Here is a 22909-nt window from a genome sequence, read left to right as displayed (position 1 = left end):
CTCTCTGTGTTTAGCCCCTTGTGGGTAATAAAGAAATAGGTATTTTGCCTGTCGTTACATTCTGAGTTCAAATTTCACCAGGGTCAATTTTGCCTTTCATCCGTTCAGGGTCGATATATTAAGTACCAGTTGAGTACTGGGGTCGATGTAATGGATTTGTCCCTCCTCCAAAATTTCAGGTCCTGTGCCTATAGTAGAAAGGATTATTATTATTATTATTATTATTCAACATTTTAATTTCAGACTGATTTCTACTGCATCATCATCATCATCGTTTAACGTCCATTTTCCATGCTAGCATGGGTTGGATGGTTTGACTGGGGTCTGGGAAGCCAGGAGGCTGCACCAGGCTCCAGTCTGATCTGGCAGTGTTTCTACAGCTGGATGCCCTTCCTAACGCCAACCGCTCCGTGAGTGTAGTGGGTGCTTTTCACGTGCCAGGGGAGTCTGGCAATGGCCATGATCAGTTGGTGCTTTTTGTGTGCCACCGGCACGGAGGCCAGTCAAGGCAGTGCTGGCATCGGCCACGTTCGGATGGTGCTTTTCACTTGCCACCGGCACATGTGCCAGGGTAGGCTGGCAACGACCACGAACGGTTGGTGCTTTTTACGTGCCACCAGCACAGAAGCCAGTCAAGGCAGCGCTGGCATTGGCCACGTGCGGTTGGTGCTTTTTACGTGCCACTGGCACAGGTGCTAGGGTAGGCTGGGAAAGGCCACACTACAAATCCATGTTGCTGGGGTGTGTGCAGCATTGTGTGTTCTTTGTTAGTGGGGAAATACAAACACTTCCTGCTATTGTGTTACATCAGACTGTGTTGTTATGGGGTTTGGTTGCAGTCTTTTGATCTATTATGTGTTGTGTGTGTAATGCAAGTTGTGTTCTTCTGTTGGGTATCTGGCCTGTATATTACAGGTAGTGGTTCATCATCAGCATCACTTAACGTCTGTTTTCCATGCTGGCATGGGTTGGTTGGATGGTTCGACTGAAAACTAGTAACCTGGAGCTGCACCAGGTTCCAATCTGATGTGGCATGGTTTCTTTGGCTGGATACCCTTCCTAACGCTAACTGCTCCAAGAGTGTAGTGGGTGCTTTTTATTTGCCACCAGCCTGAGTGCCAGTTACGTAACACAGGTATTGGCCATGACTATAATCTCACCTGGCTTGATAGGTCTTCTCTAACATGGTTTATTGCCAAAGGTCTGTCCCTTGTCCCTGCCTCTGTGAAGCCCAACGTTCGAATGGTGCTTTTTACGTGCCAGTTACGTGACATTGCCACTGGCCTCAACTACAATTTCACTGGATATTTATTGTATAGAGTGTCTTGTATTTGCTGATTGTTTTGTTTGGGTTGTATTATTACATTGAGTCTCTTCCATAGGATGTGGGCTGTTCCTAACAGGGCTGGGGGTTTTTTTTTGGTGGGGGGTAGTATGAAATAGCTTCTATGTTTTTCTTCATCATACGTAATGCTCCAATTATTACTGGTATTGTTTTCACCGTCATGCCCCACATCTTGAATACTTCAATTTCAAGGTCTTTATATTTTGACAATTTCTCCACTTTGCCTTTCATCCTTTTGGGGTTGATAAATAAAGTACCAGTGAAACACCTGGGGTCCATGTAATTGACTAGCCCCCTCCCCCGAAATTTCAGGCCTTGAGCCTTTAGTAGAAAGAAATATTATTATTAGTGATAAGGATGGAGGAGTCAAAAAAAGTGAAGGTACTTTAGCATAGCTAAAGTTCAGTGCTTTAATATTCTGAATTTGAAGTACACTGGATGAGGTCAGCTTAACCATCCCTTGATGAAGAGGTTCAAAAAATGAAAACCATTAAACAGGAAGATTCAGTCAAGTGCTTTCCCTTAAAACCATTTGCCTGCTGCCTTCAAAAAGAAATTATTATTATTATTATTATTATTATCATTGTTGTTGCCATCTATTTTTATCTAGAGCTGTGTAGGTGTGTCTTTGCTTTATGATTGATTGTATGAAGTGAAGCTGCTTTACCTTGGCAATAAGTTAGTTGTATTAGATAGACCAGCTGTGTTAAAGATGCTTAGCTACAGGTTGTGCGTACCTTGTCAGATTGTCTTGCTGCCTACCTTTAAATATATTTCTTACATTTACAATAAGGAACTGGAGGTGTGTGATTTTTAAAGGTAAGTTATTGCAGTCGACCTTCTTAGCAATAAGTGATTTTTCTTTTAAAATTTGTAATCCTCTATTCTTCTATATATTGGAAGCATGATAATGTTCATGTTGTTAATGTATTGTTTAGATGTTTGTTGTTGTTGTTGTTCTGATGGACTATTGTTGGTTGAGTATATATGTGTTTTTCACAGAGTATCCATAAAATTGTTAGCTTTTCAATCATGGCTACACCTTCCTTTTTCTTGGTACAATTCTATGTAAAAAGATGGTAGGGTGTGAATTGAAGTGGATTTGGCTGCTATTTCTTGCAAGTTAAGCGACAGCATTGAGACATTGTTTTGCTTGATGAAGGAAAAATGTTGTCATTCCAAGGGTGATGAAGGAAAAAAAAATGTTGTCATTCCAAAAGATCTCCTGTATGGGAAATTGGCCACTGGCACAAGAGCATGAGGATGACCTCATCTTCGTTTCAAAGACATCTGTAAGAGGGATGTGAAGTCACTTGATCTGGATGTCCTGAGATGGGAGGAGGTTGCAAATGATTGCCCACACTGGAGGGTAATACTGCGAAAGGGAATGAAGAGAGTGGAGGAAAAGCAGGAATTTGCCATCAAAGAAAAGTGCATTCGATGGAAGGGAAAAATCAGTAGGGCCATCAGAGAACTCCTTCAAATGCAATTGCTGTATGCATGACTGCCACTCCTGTGTGGGCCTGTACAGCCACAACAGATGCTGCACCACCATCTGCAGCTGACTCGATTTCTTTGGTCACAGATCCATGGCCTTTTGAGACCGAGACGGATGCCTACTACTTCCAGCTATCTAAAGTTATAGGGAGAGTTTCCAAAAAAAACAACAAAAGACGAAGACGGGTGGTGTACAAAACAAACAGATGTATTTGTATAACGCTCAGGAATAGAAAAAGTCTTTTACGTTTCGAGCCTTACGCTCTTCTACAGAAAGGGACACAGGAAAAACAAGGAGAGAGAAAAAATGTGTGTAGTGGCTAACGATCTATCATATCTAAAGTTATATATGGTTATGATACTTCCACTCTTACAGTTTTCATCTCCAGTTTAGGACCCTCATCTTGTCCAGAATAAATATTGATCTACTGGAAGATGTCCAGTGTTATGTTACCAGACAAATACACTCTCATGGTCAATTACCATATCTTGAACATGTTGTACACTAAAATATCGACACATAGCAACTGACCTACAAGTTAATCTCCAATCTTTCCAACAATTTCGGCCACCTTTTTGAATTCAATACCTCTACCACCCGTGGACATGCTTATAAAATTGAAAAATGGTGCGGCGCCCATTTTTTTTTGGAGACATCTTTTTTATCTGCTCAGAATTACCAATCTATTGAATAAACTACTTGTGTCAGTCATTAGCAGTCAGAACACTGCATCATTCAAAAATTCTATGCTTCCTGAAATTCACCGACACTAATCCTCATGTCCGTGCAACCTTTCTTCTTCGTGGTTCTTTTATTGTTCACTTTCCTCTCTTTTTGTATTTTGTGTTCTGTGCTTTTTCTTCTGTCATTGCTGTCTTCCTTTATTCCACAGTAGCAGTATCGCCCAGCGTTGCTCGGGTTTGTAAGGGAAATAATTATATAAGCATTTTTAGAGAGTTATAGCAAAAAAATGCATTAAAAATGGAAAACAAATGATGGTAAATTTTTTTTTAAATCGTTGACTCATCGTAGACGCGCGCTAATACCCAGAAGGGCTCGATATGAATCACGACTATAAGATACCCGGTTTTGGTTAAACTGCACCGCAAAATGTGGGAGTAGTTAGGAATCTAAATCGTAGGAGACAGACACACAACTTGACTTTTATATATAAAGACTAGCAGTATCGCCCGGGTTTGTAAAGGAAATAACTATATAAGCATTTTTAGAGAGTTACTTCCCTTATAGATACCAATTCGGGCTTTCTTAGCCATTTCTGTTTTGGTGTCTTCAAGCCATGAAGTCGTTGTTCTAAAAGAACGCTGGTCTCCTTGACAACGCTTTACGACGTTGATTTCCTTACCCTCCCTTCCCCACAGCTTCACGAGGGAGGGAAGAAGGGGGAGAAGCAAACAGGTGCAGGTGTTTGAGCGTGGACGCCAACTCCGCCGCCATCGACACACGAAAAATTATGCATTAAAATGGAATAAAAAATGATGTTAAATTATTTTTTAAATCGTAGACTCATCGTTGATGCGCGCTAATAGTCAGACGGGCTCGATATGAATCACGACTATAAGATACCCGAATTTGGTTAAACTGCACCGCAAAATGTGGGAGGAGTTAGGAATCTAAATCGAAGGGGACAGACACTCACACAACTACTCTCTGTCCCTTCTTTTCATCTTTCTTGACAAATTGTAGTGCAACTGAGCACTGTATACAATAAGCTCATTATTTTTATAGTACCAATACTAATCTCCCTTCTCTCATACAGTATAGGCCAGTGCCTGTGTTAACTTTGTTTTTATTTTGAATTGTTTTTTTTTATAGGAACAATTTTTTTTAGTTCAGCAAACTGAAAGAAGCAGTTTGGTGCCTTGCTTAATAAAACTACTTATAGCTGCACTAGTTGGGCTGGAACTCATGGCTTTGTGGTTAGAAGTCTACTATTTTGCCCCTACTATACTCTTTACTCTTTTACTTGTTTCAGTCATTTGACTGCAGCCATGCTGGAGCCCCGCCTTTAGTCGAGCAAATCGACCCCGGGACTTATTCTTTGTAAGCCCAGTACTTATTCTATCGGTCTCTTTTGCCGAACTGCTAAGTGATGGGGACGTAAACACACCAGCATCGGTTGTCAAGCAATGCTAGGGGGGCAAACACACAAACACACACACACACATATATATATATATATATATATATATATATATACTACAAAATTAGAGAATGGAGAAACATACTTAAATCAATAAAACATCAACTATCCGATGATACCCAATCAATACTTTAATACACCATTACATATGAGTAAAGGCATTATACAAAATGAGATATACAGTAATAGTAAAAAGATAAAGAGATATAAGTAAAAAATTTCAAATATAATATGCAATTAAATCAAAACTGACAGCTGTTTCGGCAGTGAGGGCAGTCATACCTCATTTAACCTCTAAGCCATAAAGGCAGGTATAAATGAGGCATTAACAAGGATGCCCCACGGCCTCTTCAGAGAATTAAATTAAATTTGTTATAATTGTGAAAAATATTATATAACCATATACATATAAATATAAAAATATAAAAATGTAAAATATAAAAACTTATACATCATAATGCTACACTTATATAATATAATACTCATTACATAGGGAGATGAAAAATAATAATTAAAACCATGGTTCAGTTCATAAAATTCTAAAGCTATGAAAGTTAATAAAAATTACTATTAATAATAATAATAATAATAATATAATAATAATATAATAATAATAATAATATAATAATAATATAATAATAATATAATAATATAATAATTAATAATAATAATAATAATAGTAGTAGTAGTAGTAGTAGTAGTAGATACAGTTAAGTTTGCACCAAGTCCATCCTTTCAAGATCGAAATAACTATGAGTTTAGAAATGCTGACCACTAGGTAAAGAAAATTTATATATACATATATACGACAGGCTTCTTTCAGTTTCCGTCTACCAAATCCACTCACAAGGCATTGGTCGGCCTGGAGCTATAGCAGAAGACACTTGCCCAAGATGCCACGCAGTGAGACTGAACCCGGAACCATGTGGTTGGTTAGCAAGCTACTTACCACACAGCCTATTCAATACACACTTTTTTTTTATACACAATATGCCTAAGAAACTATAGAAGTCCATCATTGAATACAGTTCTGTATTGCTAAGCACTGTGAGCCACACATCTGTTAGCTTAACGTGACCTCCTTGTCTTACTGCTTCTCAGCAATGTTTAGACTAAGCATTCAGACTAAAGGTTATTCACCTCAAATGACATTTGTAAAACAGTTCTGTCGTCTCGTATATCATCACACATCTGAAGTTTCTTATGGTTTTCCAAGTTATTGCAGATGTTGTCTTAGTTAATCATGATTCACTGCTGTACCTTATCCTACCATTTCATATAAGCATCATACAGTTGAACAAAAATGAAGACCTTTATAAAGTTACTCAACCGGCTAGATATAACAGCTGAAATCTCAAATCATACTACTGTCTTTAAAATAAAAAACTTAGAAAAAAGCAGGCAAATTGGATAATGTAGAACAAAATATATTTCTCTCTTTTACTTGTTTCAGTCATTTGACCGCGGCTATGCTGGATCACCGCCTTTAGTCGAGCAAATTGACCCCAGGACTTATTCTTTGTAAGCCTAGTACTTATTCTATCAGTCACTTTTGCTGAACCGCTAAGTTACGGGGACATGAATACACACATACATATATATATATATATATATATATATACATATACACGACAGGTTTCTTTCAGTTTCTGTCTACCAAATCCACTCACAGGGATTTGGTCGGCCCAAGGCTATAGTAGAAGGCACTTGCCCAAAGTGCCACGCAGTGGGACTGAACCCGGAACCATGTGGTTGGTAAGCAAGCTACTTACCACACAGCCACTCCTGCGCCTATGTATGTGTTATGTATGAAAAATAAAATGTGATGGCACATCTGGAATGCTTTTAGTCATGGGTTACTTAATCAACCCAGGCCTAGGGCTAAGTAACAACAGCAGCAACAGCAACACCATAGTCTTCCCACTTGCTTCATTGACATTCATTACAAGTTCTCAGTTTTTCACTGGCGTAAATGTGTACCCATTTGTATGTGTTTGTACAGTTAGGGGTGTGTACATGTAGGAGGCTGGTATGAATAAGCACAAACGTTTTTGTATGGGTTGTGGGTTGTATGTGTTTGTGTTTATGGAGCACGAGAGAGAGACAAACAGACACTAGCACACATACCTGAAACAAAGTGGGTTGAGAAGCTTTGATTAATTGAGATTATCTATACAGCCTCTGTCTAATGTTGATTAAATTTTAAAACAATCAAAAGAGATAACTCCAATAAAGTGAGTTAATTGAAATTTTGGAAAATACAGAAAATGCAGCAAAATTGTTGAAAACAATGAACATGGTTTTAGCCTTAGACCTCCCGTTAATTGATTTTATTGCAGTTGTCTCTCGTAGCTATTTTTAGATTTTAAGAATTCCTACCAGGAAATTTTGCCTATTAATCGCATGGATAAATCTCAGTTAATTGAAGTTTTTCAAATTATCATGTTAATTGTGTGAGACCCTATTGTATTTGGTATGCAGTATTTTCCCTTTGGCCATGTTGTTTATGCCTGTGTGTAAGCAGACACACATACACAAACACATATACACACATACAGATATATAGAAAGAAAGGGTATCCTGCCAAAGAAAATTGTCTGAGTGGATAAGGTTGTATCTGCTCATAGGGTGCATGTTCAGATATGACACTAGCTTTTCTTTTTGTGTGTGTGTATAATAATAATAATAATAATGATGAAATTATTGTATACAGTGCTCAGGTGCACCACAACTTGTCAAAAGTGCGTATAAAGAATATGCAGTAATGTACAAATGTCTGGGAAGTGAACAGTGTATGGGTCAGATAGATGCTTGCGTGTGTATGGAGGGGAGAAAATCAGGTGTAGTGTTGGCGAATCTCAGGAAGCATGGAAGTTTTGAAGGATGCAGTGCTCTGACAACTAACAACTGATGCCGGCAGTTTGTTCCATGCTTCAGCAACTCTTAGCATGAAAAAATGTTTCCGAAAGTCATGGGAGCTGTGCTGTTTTCTGACTTTGTAAACATGTCCACAGGTGTTATAATAACAATAATAACGAAATTATTGTATACAGTGCTCAGGTGCACCACAACTTGTCAAAAGTGCGTATAAAGCATATGCAGTAATGTACAAATGTCTGGGAAGTGAACAGTGTATGAGTCAGATACATGCTTGTGTGTGTATGGAGGGGAGAAAATCAGGTGTAGTGATGGCGAATCTCAGGAAGCATGGAAGTTTTGAAGGATGCAGTGCTCCGACAACTAACAACTGATGCCGGCAGTTTGTTCCATGCTTCAGCAACTCTTAGCATGAAAAAATGTTTCCGAAAGTCATGGGAGCTGTGCTGTTTTCTGACTTTGTAAACATGTCCACAGGTGTTATAATAACAATAATAACGAAATTATTGTATACAGTGCTCAGGTGCACCACAACTTGTCAAAAGTGCGTATAAAGCATATGCAGTAATGTACAAATGTCTGGGAAGTGAACAGTGTATGAGTCAGATACATGCTTGTGTGTGTATGGAGGGGAGAAAATCAGGTGTAGTGTTGGCGGATCTCAGGAAGCATGGATGTTTTGAAGGATGCAGTGCTCCGACAACTAACAACTGATGCCGGCAGTTTGTTCCATGCTTCAGCGACTCTTACCGTGAAAAAATGTTTCCAAAAGTCATGGGAGCTATGCTGTTTTCTGACTTTGTAAACATGTCCACGGATGTTAGACAGGTGGAGTTTGAAAAGGTGCTCAGAGTTATTGTTTGTTAGATGGTTAATGATTTTATGGGTGTCTGCCAAGTCAGCTGCCAGATGTCGGAGTTTCAATGTGTCCATGCCCAGGGAAGCAAGGCGTTCAGAATATGGCAAATGCATTCTGCTCACCTCACTTCCAGAGAATGTTAATCTCTGATGGACTAGCACATTATCTTATCAGAGAGGGCATAGTTGTTGCATTTCACACACATGCTCTCTCTCTCTCTCTCAGCATAATTTAGTCATTTTAAACTTGACAGGCTTAATTCTGTGAATCTCTCTCACCATGTATTTCTATTTATTTCTTTCTTTTTTCCTTCTCTGTCTTTCTCTCAGTTACTTCCTGATTATCATCTCCCCTCTTTCTCTCTCTCTCAAATTGGCTTTCTATTAACTTCTTCCTTCTTTTACTTTTGAATAATCTTTCTTCTCCATCCTTTCCTCACCGTCTCTCTCTCTCACATAATCCCAACCCCCTCCTCTTCACCAGCATCTAATTACATTTCCTGTTTAGACCAGTTTAAATATTGGTTTCTAATTTTAGCACAAGGCCAGTAATTTCGGAGGAGGGGGTTAGTCAGTGACCTCGACCCCCCAGTGCTCAGCTGGTTCTTATTTTATTGACCCCGAAAGGATGAAAGGTAAAATCATCCTCATTGAAATTTGAACTCAGAACATAAAGATGAACAAAATGCCATTAAACATTTACTCCATGTGTTCACAATTCTGCCAGCTTGCTACCTTGACCAGTTTAACCCTTTTGTTACCAACCCCGGCTGAAACTAGCTCCGGCTCTAGTACAAATGTTTCATTTTCATAAGTTCTGAATTAAAATCTTCCACCAAACCTTAGTCACAATTTCATGTTCCTAACACTAGCTGAATGATAACTAAGTTATTTTACTAAATTCTTTGTTATATTTAAAATAATTGGAAGAAACACAGAGCATCTCAAAATGAATACGGTAACGAAAGGGTAAAATATTGACAGAGCAATGGTACTGACCAACAATAGCTATAAACAAGGTCAGGATATATCTACACTCTCAATCGTTGCTCATCCAGTTATCAAGAACTGGATATTTATCACCATAGTGATAAATAGATCAGAACATTAAATAAGACATGGGTTCTGAAAACAGAATGCCAATTATCGGCTCATTATTCTCATCAATTGACTCGGCCTTTGCTTTTCATAAAATTTATCTCATTCAACTTTCTATTTTGTTCTTTATCGTCTTTTGTGGTTTTGTAGAATCTTGTCTGTTTACTCTTGCATCTACTAATTGTTACTTGTCTTCTGTACATGTCCGACCCAGTACCATTTGTGGGAATGTCATTTATTCTTGTTTGTTCCCTGATCCGTTTCATTTGTCTTAAGGTCCTCCTCTGGTTTTTGAACCGTGTTCTGTTATCAATTGAACAGAATAAATTTATAGTTTGACTAAACATTTTGTGTACTTTATTGAATTAGTTTTTGTTCTCTTTCACACACACACACACACACTATTCCTAGTCACTTTGGATCCGCCTGTAAATTCCTAATTCCTTTAATTATAGAATTGCATTGTAGAATTCTAAATTCTAGTATTGATTTATTGTAAATTCAGTTATTGTAGAATTCTTCAGTTTTGTAAAATTCTTTATTTCTTTTATTGTGGACTTCAAAATTCTATTATTGCTGAATTGTAAAATTCTGTTGTCAAATTTTTAAATCTGTTACAGTAGAATCGTGAATTTAATTATTATAAAATTCTATTATAGAATTCTTAAACCCATTATTGTTAAATTTTTAATTCCATTTTTGTAGAATTCTAAACTCTCCAAATTTATTTTGATATTGATATTTTTTTTAACTTTATTTCACTTTTTTGTTCTTTCTCTTTTATCATCACTATTGTCATTTCTTTCGTCATCAGGGCTATTTTAAAAATTTATATTGTCATTGCAATTACTAGAAATATATTCTATGCTTCATCCCACGTGAACATCACATAAAGAGCACATTGGTTTTATGGAGTTAAACAAATGAGAGAGAAATCTCTTGGATGTTGAACCCATATTATCACAGGTGAAGCTGGCATTTATCCTTCAAGGTAGATGAGCCTAAAACATATAGATTCCAATGCACTGCTCTTATACACGGTGGACCACTTGCCATGCACTTTATCTTGAAGTCTGAGCAATTAATCCAATGTAATTATTTCATTTTATGTGATTCTATAGAACCACTTCACCAGAGACATCTGGTAGTTTTGGCACAATTTCCTGAATATAAAATTATCACCTATGTTTAAGCATTCAGTTTTAGTTAAGTTTGGATTACTAGAAATATTGTGAATACCTTTATCACTGACCTCACCTGTTCTCTATAATTATCAGCTTCATTAATATACATTTTCAGTTGCAACATGCCTTCTAAGTCTAGAAACCATACATGTCTTAATAATTTTTGAGCAACATTTGGGTTTATCTGGACTGCTCTGGGCTGGTGGATTATCTTTTATCTTTATCTTTTTTCTTGTTTCAGTCATTTGACTGTGGCCATGCTGGGACAGCACATTGAAGGGATTTAGTCAAACAAATTAACCCCATGACTTATTTATTTATTTATTTTTTTTTGTAAATCTAGTACTTATTCTATTGGTCTCTTTTGCTGAACTGCTAAGTTACAGGGACATAAACTCACCAACACAGATTGCCAAGCAGCAGTGTGGGATAAACACAGGCACAAAGACACACACACACACACACAAATAATTGTGTCTTCTGCTAGAGACTGGCCGACCAAAGCCTTGTGAGTGGATTTGGTAGACAGAAACTGAAAGAAGCCTGTCGTATATATGTGTGTGTAACTACATTATATATATATATCATCATCATCATCATTTAACGTCCGTTTTCCATGCTAGCTTGGGTTGGACAGTTCGACCGGGGTCTGGTAAGCTATGGAGGCTGCACCAGGCTCTAGTCCGATTTAGCAGTGTTTCTACAGCTGGATGCCCTTCCTAATGCCAACCACTCCGTGAGTGTAGTGGGTGGCACGTAAAAAGCACCCACTATATTCTAGAAGTGGTTGGCGTTAGGAAGGGCATCCAGCTGTAGAAACACTGCCAGATCAGACTGGAGCCTGGTGCAGCCTCCTGGCTTCCCAGACCCCGGTCGAACCGTCCAACCCGTGCTAGCATGGAAAGCGGATGTTAAACGATGATGATGAAGTTAAACTGTGGACTGGAAAGAAAATTTTAATCAGGGTAGGATGAGATTAATACCATCTAGTTTTGAACCTAGTTGGGATCATCTTCAGAAGTCATGCACCTGCCTATTCAAGCCATGGAGAGATATGTGTAGCTTTATAGCTATTTATAGCCACTAAATCAGTTGGTCTGATTTGCATAAATAATACTTGGCTGACCATTGATTTACGTAATTATATTTACAATAAATAGCATATTATTATTGACTTTTCTAGATTTGGCAGAGTTTCTCTAATCTCGAAATTACTTTCTACTTGTACTTCTCATAATTTAGCATTACTCACTTGATGCAGTGAGTGTTAAGCATCTAATTAGTAAATATTAATGCTATAAGGAAAAGATAGTGTAAGCTCAATGACTAATATTATTTTAATCATTTTGGCAGGTATGGGAGATGAATCTGGATATGTTTCAATCTTATTGTACCTCCTTTGTGAAGCCTAGACTTCACTATACTACCAGAGAGGTGATGAGAGGATAATTATAGAAGTATGTTCACTGAGAGAATAATTATAGAAGTATGTTCACTGACTTTTATCCAGACATAGTATTATCAAGGTGTATGTTGTCCAATGTGTCTTTTCTGTTTTTCAAGATTGCAGTGTGATTTGAGAAAAATTTGGCTGCTATTTCTAAAAGGCCAATCAACCACATAGAGGTTGCTCATTGGCATGAGTTTCTTCAATTTGTTTGAATATGTAATTGTTATGTCTTGCTTAAGAAGAAGACTCATGAAGCCAAGCAAAATCATAGTCATGACAAAAAAGCACCCATTGGAGTGGTTGGCATTAGGAAGGGCATCCAGCCATAGAAACCATACCAAATCAGACTGGAACCTGGTACAGACTTCCTGCTTGCCAGTCCTAGTCAAACCATGCCAACATGGACAACAGACACTAAATGATGATGATGACTAATTGTTAAGTAAAAGAAATTGTCATTGTATAGAGATGAATTACCATAGAGTATATTGTTTATATTATGTTTATGTTAAAAAAAAAAAAACATTGTTTGTTATTAATGACATTCGTAAAACTGTGACCAGCACTACTTCAATTCTCTTGTCCTAAATACTGCAAATTTTGTAACAATGTGAAAGCAAGCTATTCAGATACTATACAACAAATATTATACAATAATTCTTTACACCACCACCACCACTCTCTAGGTACTAAGTTCAAATTTTTTTGTACATATATGTAAAAGAAAACTGATACATGTACATATATATGTACACAGGTATATGTATATGCATAACAGTATGTGTATTTTGTTTTATATTTTCCACGTACTGCTAGAAGTGGTTTAGGCTAGTACACTACATCAAAGTAATAGAACGTGACATATTCATTTAAAAGGTATGAAATTATAGGTTTGAAAATAATTCAAGCATTGAAAATTATATAGTGTTAATGCAAAAAAAAAAAGTTTACAAATGTGTTTGTAAACACAACTGAGCAGTTCATGTTTTATAGAAAATACAAGGTGTTTTTGAATTGAAGTTTTTCTGTGTCATATTGGTTAGAGTAGATAATGTCCCTGTGGTGATGAAGGAAACGAGATAAACTGGCTTTTTAATGGAAAACTGGTACAAAAAGAGATTCTGTGAATTGGTGCCTGTGAAGACCTGTTGAGGCAAGTGAAATCGAGATCGATCAAAAATCAATGGAAATTGTAGTTGTGATACCTGCGCCGGTGGCACATAAAAGAACCATCCGAGCATGGCCATTGCCAGCGCCGCCTCGACTAGCCTCCCTGCCGGTGGCACGTACAAAGCACCAACCGATTGTGGCTATTGCCAGCCTCGCCTGGCTCCTGTGCCGGTGGCATGTAAAAAGCACCCACTACACTCACAGAGTAGTTGGCATTAGGAAGGGCATCCAGCTGTAGAAACACTGCCAGATCAGACTGGAGCCTGGTGCAGCCTTCTGGCTTCCCAGATCCCCGGTCGAACCGTCCAACCCATGCTAGCATGGAGAACGGACGTTAAACGATGATGATGATGATTCAGCTTAACTCTTTTATTACAATATATCTGATATAAAACAATCTGTTTCAATTGATTTTGAAGTTGGTATTTGGAACACAAATTAACATCCTACCGGGGTCGATAAATTAAGTACCAGTTAGGCACTGGTGTCGATGTAATCGACTTAATCCCTTTGTCTGTCCTTGTTTGTCCCCTCTATGTTTAGCCCCTTGTTGGAAATAAAGGCTATTTGTTTGTATGGTACTAATTACTTGACTGTAGATGTGAGCATTTTAAACTGGCATTGGAGTGTGTCACTTGTAACAGATACTGAAGTTGGTAAGGCTTGTGGTTATTAAGTTGATTACTGACAAAAGAGGTATGACGCTGTTGCTAAATAAACCTTGGAAAATCCACTCTGTTGAAACATGATTGGTTACTAAAATCAGTTAATAGAGGAAGATTAAGCAGTATGATAATCTCTCAAAGGATGTGTAACTTATATTAATTGCCGAAGCTGCAGTAGACTGTTGCTGTAAAACCACTCTCTCTGACCGAAACACTGTGCGTGTGACATAGGATATATAGCTTATAATCACTGCTTAAGTTGAAATGATTTATATCTGTAAAGGAGGGGAGCATACTGTGCTCTGTCAAGGTGAGTCACGTTGTTGTTCATTTGAGCAAGACCTTTCTTTCTGTTGAATCAAGAAAAAAGCTTTGAGCATTCTTTTCTTATAATAGCATATCAAAAGTAATTACAAACTGTACAAGCAATTTTCAAAGGAATGTTGTATTTTGTTCTCACTACATGGGAAAACAGTTTCCAATGGAATGTATCCTGTATGTTTTAATTTGCAGCTGTTTGCCAAATACAACCTTCTTCTTGTAAATGTCATCATCATCATAATCATCGTTTAACGTTCGTTTTCCGTGCTAGCATGGGTTGGGTGGTTCAACTGGGGTCTGGGAAGCAGGAGGCTGCACCAGGCTCCAGTCCGATCTGGCAGTGTTTCTACAGTTGAATGCCCTTCCTAATGCCAACCACTCCATGAGTGTAGTGGGTGCTTTTTATGTGCCACCCGCATAGGGGCCAGGGGAGGCTGGCAATGGCCACAATCGGTTGGTGCTTTTTACGTGCCACCAGCACAGAAGCCAGTCAAGGCAGCGCTGGCATCGGCCACGTTCGGATGGTTCTTTTTATGTGCCACTGGCACATAAAAATCGGTTGGTGCTTTTTACGTGCCACTGGCACAGGTATCACGACTATAGTTTCAATTTGATTTTTTGATGTTGATGGTGATGTACTTGGCTCAATAGGTCTCCTCAAGCACAGCAGGTCGCCCTATGATCCAAAGTAAGCACAGTCGGCTGTCCTGCGATCCAAGGCACTTTGGATGGGCTGGGGCTTCTCTGTGAAGCTGGTGCAGGAAACAGCCATGAACTCGCGTTATTTGTCGGGTCTTCACATGATATACAATAATGGGGAAAAGTTGAAAGTCACAGTTTTTTTTTTCTGAATCGTTAATCCTCTCTTAGGTTTCAAGTATAATGTAAAAAGAGGTTTTTATTTGTTTTTTGTATAAATGCAGTGATGGTGTGACCTTGTTAATATATATATTTCTTAATTGCCCACAGGGGGCTAAACATAGAGGGGACAAGCAAGGACAGACAAAGGGATTAAGTCGGTTACATCGACCCCAGTGCAAAACTCGTACTTAATTTATCGACCCCGAAAGGATAAAAGGCAAAGTCGACCTCGGCGGAATTTGAACTCAGAACGTAAACGACAGACGAAATACCGCTAAGCATTTCGCCCGGCACGCTAACGTGTCTGCCAGCTCGCCGCCTTGTTAATATATATTGTGGTAACTGTTTCAGTAGTTCAATTTTCATTAGGTTCAACTTTAACTTTCTGTGGCTCATGTCTTTGGGTCAAGAAATGACAAATACTGGGTGTCTTGGCATCTGGAATGTTGCTAAACGTTCACCATTTTTTTAATTAGAAGGGTAATATAGAGTGGGTAGATGTTCCATGTTAGTAGAAATATAGTGGAATAGTGGTGGGAAAAAGTGACACCATTGACAAGTACAAACTGGCTGGTCTGTTCTTGAGGATTTTCATACCAGGGAACTACTATGGATAACTTCCAGAAATCCTTACCTGGCAGTGCTACTGAGGGACATTGTCAGTTTGCGACAAACTCTTCAGCAACAGAAGTGCTATCAGAGAGGACTGTCCAAGACATACAAAATGACAAAACTATTCTGCATGCACTTTTTTAATATGTGGGCATTGCTGGCTTGTAAAGTTATGTTAAACTGTTGTTTTGGCATGGATTATAGGTCTTGCAATCAACTTAGTCCATTGAGGAGATTATTAAACTGCCCTCCTTTAATCAGGCATGCAAGCAGCTTTCCACTGTCTGGTGGCTATTATGAAAGAGGTTGAGGTGGACATGGTTAAGAGGATTAAAGATAAACTTCCCTCTTTAGTCAAGGTCTTATTGGCTCATTACAAGTTTTACCTTGGAGAACTTGGCTCTTTACAAGTTCTCCAAGGTGAGTATTGAGAGAGAGTTGCTCTCCTCTCATGAATTTGTCAAAAGGTGGGTGACTATGGCAAAAATAACCAGTAATAAAAAATGCCTATTTAAGCATATACCTGTCAGACAACAACAGTTGGCAGATGGCATTTGCCTTTGGTGGTCAGTCTTGAATCTGTTGAATTCCTTGATTAGCCCTAGCTGAAAACCCACAAGTATCAGGAAGAAGGTGTGATCCTTGAAGCCATGTCATCATGATGATGATTCGAATATTTATACCTTTTATTCCCTTTTCTTCTCATCTCATCTGGTTTTATGTAAACCTCCTATACTATATATAACCTGTTTTGTACTGTTCTCTTGTGGCAAAAAATTACCATCATCATCATCATCATCATCACCATCATTATTAAGTGAAAATAAAGGCACTATTGGTTGAGCTTCAAACCAATTCCTTGAAATATGTAGTTATGTCTTTTCACATTTTGAGTTGATTTGCTAAGATCAAAGTAGGCAGCAAGGAGCTATTTTGTTGACAGTAGTCCTCTACTTGTACTTGTACTTGTGGCGACATTCACCCTGGGCGGGTTGAGTCGGCTTCTTCTACCACCCTTGAGGCATCTCGAACCATGGCAGCCCACGCACGACTGTCCTGCGCCAGTTCACTGGAGATAGCAAGCCAGTCACGGTTCCATCGGCGCAGGCCGACCACCTGCGGTCCTATGAGCACGGAGGGGTCCTCCTTGATTGTTGTAACCCAGGTCTTCAGCTGCCCGCCCACGCATTTCTGCCAGTTGGGAAGTGGAGTTGGGAGAAGGACATCATGGCTCAGTTCACCCACCGGACGCCTACATGCATGACCAAACCACCACAAGCGCCGTAGTCCTCTATGCAATTTGTGGTCCCTTGTCTAATTAGAAACCCTTGTTGTTATACTCAAAATGTCTTGTTCTTTCATTTTCAATACATATTTTCTATTTAATTCTTTTACAGATTTCATTTACTCGTTATTTCCTGATTTCAAAATGAGTGGCGGACAACCAAAGTCTTTGAGTTATGGAAATTCCCCAAACATTCCAATCTTTGATATTGGAGGAAATGAAAATGAATTCGGAGTGGTCCAGTCTCCACATAGTGACAGTTACATCCATTCACATCTTCGAGACAGACAAGGTGAGATGATACTTTTGACAATACTCCACATCAGCTGATGCTGCTGTGTATACCTTTGCAAACTTAATCGATTACTTGGTTTAGCTACACATCTGGCTGTTGGTTACCATTAGCAGATCCCACTTTGCTGCAAGTATTTGTTGCTAGGTCCCAATTCTGAGAGAAAAATTGTCTGCTTGGTCATGGAACATACACAATACAACAATATAACTGATGAACCTTTTCTAGTCCAGTGTGCCAGTGGCATGTGTAAAAGATTCGAGCGAGGTCGTTGCCAGTACCGCCTGACTGATCCCCATGCCGGTGGCACGTAAAAGCACCCACTACACTCTCGGAGTGGTTGGCGTTAGGAAGGGCATCCAGCTGTAGAAACTCTGCCAGATCAAGATTGAAGCCTGGTGCAGCCATCTGGTTCACCAGCCCTCAGCCAATCGTCCAACCCATGCTAGCATGGAAAGCGGACATTAAACGATGATGATGATGATGATGATGATGTGTTGAAATTTTAATTTTAATCCAGAGAAGGGTCTTGTAACATCAGTTGCTTAAACACAATGGAGATGAGGGTTCAGCTGCAGTTTGATGAGTGTTTTGAGCTCAAGGTAGACTTTAATTAGATAATGAATGCTTTTGATGACATGTCAATCAATGTTGGCTTGATAGTAAACAACAATAATGGCAACTATGTTGATGATTTAAAGAAATGTGAGCGGTTGAATTAATTTGTGCATTGTATTAGGAATTTCAACCGTGTTTCGTGGTCTGCTACCACAACTGCTCCTTTATAGGATCCAGTTAGCTCAAGACATCATCAGGAGGAACCACGTCCAGTTTCGGCCCCTACTCCTCTACTATTTTGACGTGGCGGGGCCCCCACCTTTCGGAGGTGTCTTCAGCTCTGGTGTTGGGTGCGTGCCTTCTTTCTTCTGTTCCCTGGCCTCTTCAATGCAGCATCAATGAGTGTCAGCGGGCGGCTGACTGTCTTGTCAAATTTCCCTTTAAATACCTGCTGCTAGGCTCCAGCAGGCAGCCCCAACAAGTTGTCACGTGACACTGTCTCAACTTTAACTGACCAATGAAGGTGCATAGTGTCTACCCACGCATTCCCTAAACGATACCATCATCTGTCAATCAGCGAAGATAATTCAGTGTCAGCTTGTCTCACCTCGTGATGTTATTTTCTGCCGGCATGTTATGACTTTCAAGCCATTTTTGATCTTCCTGCTTTAGCCATATATAGAAACTGGCTTTTTCGACCGCCTCCTGTACTCTCCTTATTAGTTTTCTCAGCTCTGAGCTAGCAAAAACAAATCTTTTGAATGGCATTGTCATTTCTCTTTCAATGAAGCCCCTAGCCCCCACTGCCAGGTGGTAATACTCGACATTCCATCCCTGTTCTCTGCACATTATATTGCTTAAATCAATATCAATTTTGAGGCCATTTCTAACGTATATTCCGTTTTATTTTATGTTTCAGCGAAAGGACCATGGGTAGATAAAGAAGCATTAAAACCAGTGGAAATTAGCCTGAAACCCACCAAATTACCATCGTTTGGTCAACAAGAAAGCAACCCACAGTTAACAAAGTCACAGAGCTCCAAAGAATTATCATTACCAAAATTTGCTGCAGTCTATGATGAATGCCAAGAGGAAATGTTCCAACTTGATGATGAGTCTGAAGATGTGATGCCTATGACTCTCTCTCAAGCAACAAAACAAAGGAAAATGTCAAAATCTCATGATGTATTGCATGAAACCATATCTGAGATGTCTCGATCGTCTCAAGTATGTGAAAAAAGCAAAAGTTCTTTGTATCGGTTCAAGAGTGATTCAAACCTGAATCATGAGAGGTCCGACATGACCCTTGTAGAGAAAGTTTCCTTAATGAATTTAACGGCGACAAAAAGTTCAGGAGATGTGAAACCCATGACCACCCAGCGCCAAGTATCCAATGAGAGCTTTGACTGTGACTTCTCTGATTCCGAAAGTAGACTAAAGAATTGGTTCTTGAAAAAGCCGGTATCAGTTTCAAAACGAGAGATCAATGCCATTGCGCCATTTCCCTGATCTGCTGTTCATATCGTGGTAATTGCTTTGTCGTTAATGTTCTGTTGGATCTTAAGATAAACTAAAACAACAGTATTAAAACAGGAAGTATATTCCTCTGAACTCAAATATTGCTTTTTGTTTGACAATCTACCGAAGAATCTCCAGAGATGTCAAAGTATCCTCTAATGTCAAGGCTTTTCATTATTGGATGTTTGAACTAAATTTTCTTTCTTTGTGATATTAATTTAATTTATCTATTTGTTTCCTTTATTTTTTATTTTAAAACGTTCAATTATGAAATTCCAACATGTACAAAAAAGTTTATATGTGTATGCATACCACAATGTTTGGGTATAAATTACTGTATGCATGCTTATATATATATATATATATTGTGAAAGAGAGAAAGTGAGATGTCAGGGCATAAATGTATGCGTATACACTCACACACACATTACTGCTTAATCTTTAAAACCCAGTACAGTAATATAATTAACTGTGTATAAAATGAAATGACTCCTGAAACTGTATGTTCAGAAATTGCCCCAATTTCACAGAATGTATATGAGTAAATAACAAAGAATATATTTTAAAATTCTAGTTTATTATAAAACATTGGATCATTGACTTGAACGGTTGCTTTTTGGTCTTTCTGATTTCGAATTATTTTCTGAAATTTTTCTGAGGAAAGAGTTGCTCTGCTAATAATTTCTTTTCTTTATTTTAATTCTTTTAAACATTTAAACAGGGCCAATATATATAAGGTGGCGAGCTGGTAGAAACATTAGCACGCCGGGCGAAATTCGTAGCCGTATTTCGTCTGTCGTTACGTTCCGAGTTCAAATTCCGCCGAGGTCGACTTTGCCTTTCATCCTTTCGGGGTCGATAAATTAAGTACCAGTTACGCACTGGGGTCGATGTAATCAACTTAATCCGTTTGTCTGTTCTTGCTTGTCCCCTCTGTGTTTAGCCCCTTGTGGGTAGTAAAGAAATAAATATATGTCAGCAGAATTGCTTCCACCTCAGACTAAATATGTTTCAAAAATTCCTCCAACAAAAAGAAACACCTCTAACTTGTGCCTCTTGCAATATTCAAAAAACCTTCTGACCATTAATTGCTAGACTTAGAAATGCTCTTATGAATGGTTTACAAAAATATTTAGAGGATCATTAAGTTTTACAGTGTATGTGTGTGTGATTTGCATAATCATGTAGGAATCAAAGAGCAAGGTGAAATGAATTCCTGTATCCTGCTTAGCACATGAGTGCGTTACCATTTTGTTCATTTCTATGAGCAGATGCCATTGTATTGTTCAACTGTGCGAATGGTTTTATAACAATGATTAGAATCCTATTCATTGTCTTGTTTTATGTGATCCCACGGTGAAGACTCCCCAATTTGTCAAGGCACTGCTCACCAATGAATGAATAAATTGTTTGATAATAAGGGTTATGCATTTTCAAGAAATAGAATTCTTTTGTTTGTGAGAATTTCTGCATTTTGGTAGTTCTCTACTCTAAGACATGTAAAGAGTCATTTTGTAATCTCTGTCTTTCACATACATCAGTATTCTGGATTGTTTGTGTAGCTCAATGGTTCATGCTGAATTCCCTTCCTTATACCAGCTTTTGTGATACTGGAACGAGCTATGTCTAACACATGTAGAAAAATTCATGTTGCCAGAACATGCAGCATTGTCTACTCTGTACCGATTTTCTCTTAGAGTTTCTCATTTTCCTAAATATGTTGCCTTAATTATGGATACTCTTTGTTGAAAGTTAATAATTCCGTTTCCCTCCTATAACCTCATTATCCTTAACAGAAGAAATTTCACATTACATAACTGAATATGTAAACCAATTAAATAGACTTTTGTAAGGAAGGGTAGAATCCTGTATCTAATGATACATCAGTGAGTATGTTTCTTACATGAATTATGTCATCATCAGAGTATATCACCCTCCTAGCCGTTACAGGATGTCTTATGGTTCTAATGGTCAAGGTTTAACCCTTTAGTGTTTAAACCGGCCATATCCGGCCAAAATATTCTACCTATTTTATGATCAAACTAGTCATATATGGTCATTCATAGCTACCTTATTGTGTCATTTTAAAAATAAACAATCACATCATTGAAATCTCAAAGCCATGAAATGATGCAAGATTAATTTTACATGGTGTGAATACATAAGCTTTACATTTGACAGAATAATCTGAATGCAAAAGGGTTAAGGAGGTAAAGTTCTTCATTGCTCACTGATCTAGTAGACAGGTGAAATTTCTTCAAAGGGCTAGAGAAATATTTGGATAATGAGACCTTTCAAGAAAGATGTGTAGACCAGTAAGTAGGTAGATGACAAAGAGTGAATTTAGCTTGCTGCTGCTGTTTCTTGAGAGAACCTCCCTCCCTGATTGTGTATATTTATATAAGTATGTATATAGAATATTATATATATGCATGTATCTATGTATATATATATGTGTATATATATGTATAGCAGTAAAAAACCTGTTCTAAAGTTACATTTAGTTTCTTGATACTAAAGATACTGCTAAAATGATAGTATCCCATTAAGAAAAATCTTACGAAATCTACCACCTATGATGTCTCCTAAAGAGAGAGAAATAAAACAGAAACAAAAGAAATTGTTTCAAAAACTGGTGACAATCTAATGTTAAATTGTGAAAAAAAAAGGAAAAAATACCTGTAAAGAATAAAAAACTGCAGTTTAACGTAACTATTGTTTGGGTTTTTTATAAAGCTTTGTTTTCAAATTTTCTTGTAATGTTAATGTGTATGAACAATGGAGCCGAAGCAGTCTTTGGTAATAAAAAAAAAAAAATAAGCAAGAGTGGCTGTGTGGTAAGTAGCTTGCTTACGAACCACATGGTTCCAGGTTCAGTCCCACTGCGTGGCACCTTGAGCAAGTGTCTTCTATTATAGCCTCAGGCCGATCAAAGCCTTGTGAGTGGAGTTGGTAGACAGAATCATCATCATCATTGTTCAACCATGGTCGAGACAATGGAATTTACCATGCTACGCCAGACTTCACGGTCCATCATGGCATTACGGAGGTCCTGTTGCTGGATGCCTGTATCCCTGGAGATTACATCAGGGTTAGACGGAAACCAAAAGAAGCTCGTCGTATATATGTATATGTATATATATGTGTGTTTGTGTC

General features: G+C 38.3%; 1 protein-coding gene and 2 long non-coding RNA genes across 6 annotated transcripts in view; 2 read left to right on the top strand and 1 right to left on the bottom strand.

Moving 5' to 3' along the window:
• Positions 1 to 19975, top strand: part of LOC115230835 — a 29961-nt gene extending 9986 nt beyond the window's left edge. For 2 of the 4 annotated variants that reach the window (XM_029800967.2, XM_029800963.2), the window contains exons 2-3: positions 17498 to 17677; positions 19155 to 19975. In XM_029800967.2, coding sequence (XP_029656827.1) covers positions 17530 to 17677; positions 19155 to 19744 — 738 coding nt within the window. In that variant the 5' untranslated portion in view covers positions 17498 to 17529 and the 3' untranslated portion in view covers positions 19745 to 19975. Of the gene's footprint in view, positions 1 to 9329; positions 9375 to 14516; positions 14617 to 17497; positions 17678 to 19154 lie in introns of those variants that run through there. The other 2 variants (XM_036500653.1, XM_036500652.1) reach the window with 2 other exon arrangements.
• On the bottom strand, positions 1079 to 15013 carry LOC118762169. Its single transcript, XR_004997945.1, has 4 exons — positions 15004 to 15013; positions 9674 to 9682; positions 3523 to 3526; positions 1079 to 1179 (listed from the first exon to the last, which is right to left on the bottom strand). It is a non-coding gene; the product is annotated as an uncharacterized LOC118762169 (long non-coding RNA).
• A 629-nt stretch (positions 19976 to 20604) lies between the features above and the next one.
• On the top strand, positions 20605 to 22461 carry LOC118762168. The gene is made up of 2 exons (XR_004997944.1): positions 20605 to 21729; positions 21954 to 22461. It is a non-coding gene; the product is annotated as an uncharacterized LOC118762168 (long non-coding RNA).
• Positions 22462 to 22909: the final 448 nt, after the last annotated feature.

Source organism: Octopus sinensis, linkage group LG2 (assembly GCF_006345805.1).
Source record: "Octopus sinensis linkage group LG2, ASM634580v1, whole genome shotgun sequence".
Lineage (NCBI taxonomy): Eukaryota > Metazoa > Mollusca > Cephalopoda > Octopoda > Octopodidae > Octopus > Octopus sinensis.
This window is presented reverse-complemented; position numbering and strand designations above follow the sequence as displayed.